Source organism: Stomoxys calcitrans, chromosome 4 (assembly GCF_963082655.1).
Source record: "Stomoxys calcitrans chromosome 4, idStoCalc2.1, whole genome shotgun sequence".
Taxonomy (NCBI): domain Eukaryota; kingdom Metazoa; phylum Arthropoda; class Insecta; order Diptera; family Muscidae; genus Stomoxys; species Stomoxys calcitrans.
The window spans coordinates 132,046,842-132,055,351 of NC_081555.1; the positions used below are offsets into that span (position 1 = coordinate 132,046,842).

Sequence of the window (8,510 nt, forward strand, 5' to 3'; positions counted from 1 at the left end):
AGGTCCATCGGACATATTTACCGATTGGCGCAATATGGTTAGCAAATTTTTTATAAAAATCTGTTGAAATTGGTGTGAATCTGAAATGGACCCTTAACCCAAAATGTCCTGGATCATCTATGCACCGGCATTGTAATGCTTAATTAAAATTTTTTTTCAAAAACCCATTTAAGGTTGTAGAGAAGAGTACCGGGCCAACTAGGTTTATTTATACAGATGGCTGCCATATAATAATACCCGATTGCCATAATACCCGATTTTTTTATAATTTCGTTGAAATTAAGAACAGTGACTTACTGTAGTCCCCCCGATATTCCAAACTAATATGGATCGGGCCATATTTAAATATAGTGGCCATTTAGACCTACCTGCCTATTCAGGGTCTTAGGCCCATTGCAGGTGCATTTATCACCCGATTTTGCTGAAATTTGGAGCAGTGAGTATGACTAGGTCTGCCCGTATTCGAACCTAAGGGTACATAGCGGACCATATTTAGATATAGTCACCATTTAGACCGATCTACTTATTCAGGGTTTTAAGCCCATATCAGCCGCATTTATTACCCTATTTTCCTGAAATTTGGAACGGTGAGTTACACTAAGCCTAGGCCTAAATCCAAAAGCGAATAACGTCCACATCAGACCCATATAGACTGATGTGCCGATTAAGTGTCCTCAACCTATAACAGACGCATTTTTTAACCGATTTAGCTGAAATTTAAAACCGTATGTTGTATTAGATCCCTCGACATCCCTACCAATCACGGTCGAAATCGGACATAGTTGCTATATAGACCGATCTTTCGTTTTACGGTTTTAATCCCATAAAAACTGGATTCATTGCTTGATTTTCCTGAAATTTGAAGTTTTCACTTGATTTAGGTCGCCAACTATTTGGACATAACTATGATATAGTAGAGTTGTAATTAAATAGGATTATAAGTATATCCATGGTAGTGGGTATTCAAAGTTCGGCCCTGCCGATCTTAGCACGTTTTTACTTGTTTGCTAATAAATAATTACAATTTTAGGCTTTTGAAACCAGTTCTGGATCTACATTTTTTATTTTGTTAATGTTGGCCATGCATCCCGAAATACAGCAATTGGCCTATGAGGAACTATGTGGTATCTTTCCCAGTAATGATGACGATGATGGCGAGTTCTATGTCACCTATGAAAATATGGGTCAAATGGTTTATCTGGATAGGATTATAAATGAAACACTCCGCCTATTTCCCATTGTACCACAAGTGGGACGTAAAATTGTTGGAGGCGATTTGAAACTGAGCAATGGTGTGATTTTACCTGAAGGTCAACGAATCATTATTGACATTTTCGATTTACATCGCAGCAAAGAAATTTGGGGTCCGGATGCTTTAAAATTTAATCCGGATAATTTTCTTACCGAAAATATAAAAGGGAGGCATCCTTATTCTTTCATACCCTTTACAAAGGGAATACGTTTTTGCATAGGTAAGCTTTTTTATGCAAGGTCGTTGAAAAGCCTTTATAACTTTAAAGCTAGAAATCAGATCATTTGTACACTGAAAATTTAGTTCATTTTAATTTAAAAGATTCGAGTCAAAGACAAGCAAACTTGATTTAAAGATGATGAATTTTCCAACTTTTTAAGGAAATATTCCTTTTGGGGATAATTATTTTCCTTTACATTAAGGATTTTTTATTTTAAATTGTGGGTTAATAAATCCTTATTTTTGCGTCTTGTTTTTACAGACAAAAACTAAAATCAAAGTCAAAATATCGTTGAAAGTTAAAATTTAAGTACCATTTAAATACTAAAGGGTGATTTTTTTGAGGTTAGGATTTTCATGCATTAGTATTTGACAGATCACGTGGGATTTCAGACATGGTGTCAAAGAGAAAGATGCTCAGTATGCTTTGACATTTCATCATGAATAGACTTACTAACGAGCAACGCTTGCAAATCATTGAATTTTATTACCAAAATCAGTGTTCGGTTCGAAATGTGTTCATTCACCGTAACGTTGCGTCCAACAGCATCTTTGAAAAAATACGGTCCAATGATTCCACCAGCGTACAAACCACACCAAACAGTGCATTTTTCGGGATGCATGGGCAGTTCTTGAACGGCTTCTGGTTGCTCTTCACTCCAAATGCGGCAATTTTGCTTATTTACGTAGCCATTCAACCAGAAATGAGCCTCATCGCTGAACAAAATTTGTCAAAATTTGAACACATTTCGAACCGAACACTGATTTTGGTAATAAAATTCAATGATTTGCAAGCGTTGCTCGTTAGTAAGTCTATTCATGATGAAATGTCAAAGCATACTGAGCATCTTTCTCTTTGACACCATGTCTGAAATCCCACGTGATCTGTCAAATACTAATGCATGAAAATCCTAACCTCAAAAAAATCACCCTTTACTAGCCCTCCAATAACATTGAATTCTGAAGTCCGTCAGTATAAAAAAAAATATTTGTAATGTTTTTTAGAAAAAATATAAAAAAAATGAATCAACTTTCAAGATTATTGACATTCTAGATGCCTTCCATCCTTCGAAAATCGCACAATTTAATTGAATTAGACTAATTTAGGAGAGTAACGATTTATGTGTTTTCACCTTTTTTTTGTTAACTTTGACGATTTTTTGCGAAAAACACTTGGCAGCACTGATTGTAGCTCCAATCGTCTCAATGCGGTATAATGATGCAATATTTGTTATCAAATAGCAGCTCAGACGAAGCCTAGTCCACACTCCCAGTTAGTGTGGATTGGGTCTTTTGCCAAGGATATTTCAGTGCTGCTGATATAGCTGCTACTAGGCCAAAGAGAAAGCTCCCATATTACAATGTCCAGAGACAATCGGTTAGGTTAGGATGATGCCAAGACCTTAGTCGCCTAGACATCCACGTTGACCAGATTAAGTTCAATCCTGATTCCTCATCTTTCCTCTTCTCCTTCCGATGAATTCACTTCACAAAGCAAACCAGTCTTTAACTTACTTTCTGGAGCCACCTAGATGAAAAAGCAAACTCCTTGAACCTGCATGGATCAGTTCTTTTAGTGCCTCAAAGAAAAATAAGCCAGTATCCTGCTTCTATTATGACATAAAGCATCGACAAAAAAGTGAAAGCTGCCCTCCTAGACTTCATTCTTATAACACCACCGACAAATGTCATCATTTGTAACATCAATACGAGACATATGTTTTCTTAACTTATAACTCCGATAACCATACCCATTATAATTCCGATAACCATACTCAAATGTGCCTTTACCATTGACAAAAGACTGTCTATGTTTGATATCGAGCGTTCATCCCACAGAACCTTAGTTTGTTAATATCCGGCTGTGAATTCCAGCGATTTAACCATGCATCCTTAAAAAATTTTAAAAGTGGTGGGTATACATCCAATATTGGCACAAGAGCAAGGCTTACACCCGATCTCGCAAGCATGTTCGCCTTCTCATTTCCTTTAATATCCTTATGATTCCTCTAAAGGCAATATAAGACCACTCGACAGCGACCCAAAACCTTAGATCTTATACTAGTGCCAACTAAAGCCTTCAATACTGCTTGATTATAGCTGTAGATATAGGTAGATGTTAGAAGTCATTCCGCACACCTAACATACTACCTACACTCATACCATAACTGTTACATCCAATATATTATACCTATTTCGACCCTTCAGCCATTCCGTCAGAGTTGGTATCCTACTATATAGTTGGCAGCCTACTATTTCCGTTCCTACTTGTAAGTCCGTCTGAAGGTATCAATGTTCTATCCAGAGAGTTTTCGAAAGCAGCACAAGATGTGATAGTCTAGATAATCCCCTCTGCCGACTCCTTTATAATCAAATTGATCGGTTGGATTTCCGTCATAACCTCTAGGGATCTTGTCGCTGTGGTACCCAAAGCCCAAATCATGAATCTCAAGCAATCCTATTAACCCTGTCTAGAACGCCACCAAACATTACAGCTATAGGTCAGAACTGGCCTTACCACCGCCGGTTATAGCCAGTGCATTCACCTAGGTGGCAGGCCGCACTTACATCAATAATAAGGAATAAAGACCCGCAAAGGCCTTCTTTACTCGGGAGGCTCTAATCAAGTTCCAGTCCAATTCGCTATCAAGAATTACACCAAGAAATTTAGCAGATTTAGCCAGGGCGTAACTTTGGAGTTGGCTAACGTGGTAGTTCAAAGTGGTAGTGGCAATTTGGGTAGTTCGAACTTCGAAATCCTTCCCATCCTTGTGAACAAGACCAGTTCCGTCTTCCCACGATTCACCATAAGCCCGTAATTCGCGGCCCAAGATGCCGTGCACTCAAGAGCACCACTACAAATGTCCGATATAGTGTCTAGAAATTTTCCCATAGCGAGAATGAAAAGGTCATCTGCAAAAGCACACACCTTCACCCCTTTCGCCTCCAAACTGATCAGAATCACTTTCAAGCTTTTTGCATGTTAGGGCGAAGATCATTAAATTTTACAATTTTTGTTTGTTTCTTTTTCGAGACAAGCTCAATTATCGGAGATTGCAAATGGAAAAGGAAAGCTAAAGATTGCAACACACACCAACCACTATTTGGACGCGTTTCGCCTTTGGTTAGAAGACTTTTCAACCATATTAGATGTGATGGCTTCAAGGGCCGTATGTTGTATTTGAATCGTATTAATCACGCTCGACAACCCTGTCTATTAGCTGTACTATTTCCCAATACATGTGTATTTGTGTAATGACAGACTTTTTTTCTGTGGCAATCACATCGACTACAACAATCCATAGCAGCGGTGAAATGAAAATTACATCAACCACAACAATCCATAGCAGCGGTGAAATGACGCCGCCCTGAAGTGTACCTCTAGTGGCGTTAACCCATACCGCCGTTTGATCAATTCTAGCCATGTCCTATGCGAAAGCATTCTCACTATCCAAACTATCACGATGTCATCCACACCTGCACCACATGTAGCATTGAGTTCATTGCATCAGATGGTGTCCTCCTTAATGCGGCTGTATTGCACAAACCAGCCATACTTTGAACCGGTCTAATATGGTTTAGATGGGACTGTGTTTGGATAAGGCTGCCATGTAGACCGCCATTTGACCAATACTTGCCATGATTTCTCAATGCGAAAGTATTCTCATTATCCAAACTATCACGCAGTCATCCACCCCTGCACCCCATATAGCATTGAGTTCATTGCATCAGATGGTGTCGTCCTCAATGCGACTGTATTGCACAAGCCAACCATCCTTTGAACCTCTACAATATGGTTTAGATCGGACTGTGTTTGGATATGGCCGCCATGTAGACCGAGATCCCACTTAAAACTTTCGAGGACATGTAATATATGCTTTTATTCGATTTCTGAGACATATTTGCAGTGTTGCCCTTTTTGGTAGAATCCTACCAAAATTGGTAGGTTTTCATTTTCTTCGTAGGTTGGTAGGCTAACCTCAACCCTTCGTAGGTTGGTAGGCTGACCTCAACTCTTCGTAGGTTGGTAGGCTGACCTCAACTTTTCGTAGGTTGTTCGAACAATTAAATACTAAGTTGATTACTGAAAAAAATCACCGATGATAACTCAAAATTCGTTTCTGTGAATTCGTTAAGAGTGCAGAACAAAATCCTGGATATCGAAGGGCTCAATACTGTTTCAAGGGGACCCACTGCTTTAAATTTCAGTTAAGGCCGTAAGTTCTTATATTGACTGTAACTGGTATGAATGTTAAGTGATCTGTTCCAAACTTCGTAAGTTCTGGAAATGCGGTTTTTGTGCGTTCAATGCCTTCAATCGGAAATCAGGGCTATGGGTCAGATGTTGAGGGGTCTATGCAACTCTCTTATATTGACTGTAACTGGTATGAAAGTTAAGTGATCTCTTCCAAACTTTGTAAGTTCTGGAAATGCGGTTTTTGTGCGTTCAATGCCTTCAATCGGAAATCAGGGCTATGGGACAGTTGCATATAAATATGATCAGATCTGGTCCATACTCAGATGTTGAGGGGTCTATGCAATTCTCTGTACCGCCGAATATGAGTAGTAAAGAGCATTTCTGAGCTCAAACATTTAAGTCGGGAGATCGCTTTATCCAAACTCGTAGCGCTTGTTCATTGAAATCAGGGCAAAAATACTACTTTTTGAACTCAAGATTTCTTAGCAGGAGATCGGGGTAAAGGGTGCTATATCAAGATGTAGCCCATTTGCGAAGTTAAGGCTATAGAGTGATTTCCACAAACAGACGGACGGACATGTCTAGATTCTGTATGAATAACGACGATCTTTTACTTTGTAGCGTTGAAAAAAAAAAAGTTGGCAAAATGGCCAACTATTCGGTGGAGGGTGTAAAAACATATACAGCGGTCAAAAAAAGTATTCATCATTAGCAAAATTGATAATAAATTCACTTATTTTGGGTAATTGAAGAAAATTTAAAGTAAACAAATAATGCAGTTTTATGCAATAGTTTATTTTTCGTAATATGTTTTGAAATAAATTCAAAAAATAAATTTAATTAGCGCAAAAAATGCAATTTTATATAATAACACCAAAAACAGAACAAAAAAAGTATTCATCATTGATGTGCTATCATCAAAGTCAAATTCAAATATTATTTGGGAATCCCCCTTTTCTGTTTTATTTAGTAAAGGAGGCTTTGCCCTTGACAGCAAATATTTAATTTCATTGAAAATATAGTTTTTGTCAAAATGGGTCGTAAGCAAAACGAGGTTTCTGATGAGGTAAAAGTTTTGATAATAAAACACCACAGGAATGGTTTAACTCAAAAAACTATCAGTGAAATATTAAATAGACCACGATCTACTATACAATCCATCATCAGAAAGTGGACAGAAACGAAAACTGTTGACAATAAACCAAGATCTGGTCGACCAAAAGCACTTTCAGTTGGAGATGTGCGTTGGCTAGTGCGGCAAGTTCAGAAAACTCCGAAGACAAATGCGACCATTCTTCGTCAAAACACTATGGAATATTTAGGGAAGGAAGTTACTACACAAACAATTCGAAATACACTCAAAAGGCATAGTTACAGAGGAAGAACTGCACGTAAGAAGCCCTTTATAAATAAAATAAACCGAGTGAAAAGGCTAAACTTCGCAAAAATGTATGTAAAACAGCCCGAATCATTTTGGAAAACAGTCATTTTTGCAGACGAGAGCAAGTTTAATCTTTTTGGGTGCGATGGAAAGGTCATAGTGTACAGAAAACCAAATACAGAGCTTGAAGAACGAAACACAGTTGCTACTGTAAAACATGGTGGAGGTGGTTTAATGGTTTGGGGGTGTATGGCGGCTTCAGGAGCGGGAAATCTTGAAATTATTAATGGAGTAATGGATCATAAGTATTACATTGACATTTTAAAGAGGAATTTAAAAGATAGTGCTGTAAAACTTGGGCTTGGTAATAACTTTCAATATTATCAAGATAATGACCCCAAACATTCTGCTTTAAATACCAAGATGTGGATGCTGTATAACTGCCCCAAAGTCATTAAAACTCCTCCTCAAAGTCCCGACTTGAACCCAATTGAACATCTTTGGGAACATCTCGAACGCAAATTGAGAACGCGCAATTTTTCGAGCAAGAGTCAAATGCAACAGGTGATAATGGAGGAATGGACTAATATAGACCAAAATATAACCGCTAAATTAGTCCAATCGATGTCAAACCGTTTAAAAGAAGTTATAAGACGCGGTGGTCGAATAACAAAGTATTAATTTTTTTAAATTATGTTATTTATTTTTTTGTTTTTTTGCAATGATGAATACTTTTTTTGTTTAATTTTTTGTGTTCAGCTGTAAAATGGCCCTTTTTGTTCCAATAAATACTATTTTTTTCTTTAAAAACAATGAAATTGTGTACATATATATCACACAAGCACTACTGCATCATTAGTTTAATATGTTTTTATTCCAATTGTCTTTTGTAGACTTATTAAAAAAAAAAACATTGAATGATGAATACTTTTTTTGACCGCTGTATAGCATTTTTGGCTCGTAGAACATTCGGTAGGTTTGATCGTGTTTAGTAGGATTTTTATTAAATTTTGGTAAGAAATAATTTTCTTGAGTGTCAATACTGCATCTTTGCCCGATCTCTCGAATAAATGTCGGGATTGTATGCTTGAAATATGTATAACATGGTGATGGTTATTCAAAGTTCGTCTCTGTTGAACTTACTACTTTTTGCTTATTCTGTTCAATGATGCGAAAGTTTTTCTTTTTATTATTTTTTTATTTGTATTACAGGAATGCGTTATGCCGATATTAGCATCAAAGTGTCACTGGCCAAGTTGCTCAAAAGATACACATTTTCAACAACAGCAAAGATTGAAGAATTGATTTGTGAAAATCACATTTCATTACATTTGACGAATCATCCTGTACTGAAGATTGAGCGAAGAAGAACAGCGAAACTGTGATATGTATAAAGTCTTGTTTAGGAAACACTTATTTTTACAAAACATTAAACAATATAATATATATAAATATATATT

General features: G+C 37.2%; 1 protein-coding gene across 1 annotated transcript in view; it reads left to right on the forward strand.

Annotated features, from left to right (window-relative positions):
- The window catches only part of LOC106082631 (uncharacterized), a 43,565-nt gene extending 35,055 nt beyond the window's left edge, over positions 1-8,510 (forward strand). Inside the window, exons 8-9 of the mRNA XM_059367612.1 lie at positions 1,031-1,472; positions 8,263-8,510. Coding sequence (XP_059223595.1) covers positions 1,031-1,472; positions 8,263-8,435 — 615 coding nt within the window. The 3' untranslated portion in view covers positions 8,436-8,510. The remainder of the gene's footprint in view (positions 1-1,030; positions 1,473-8,262) is intronic.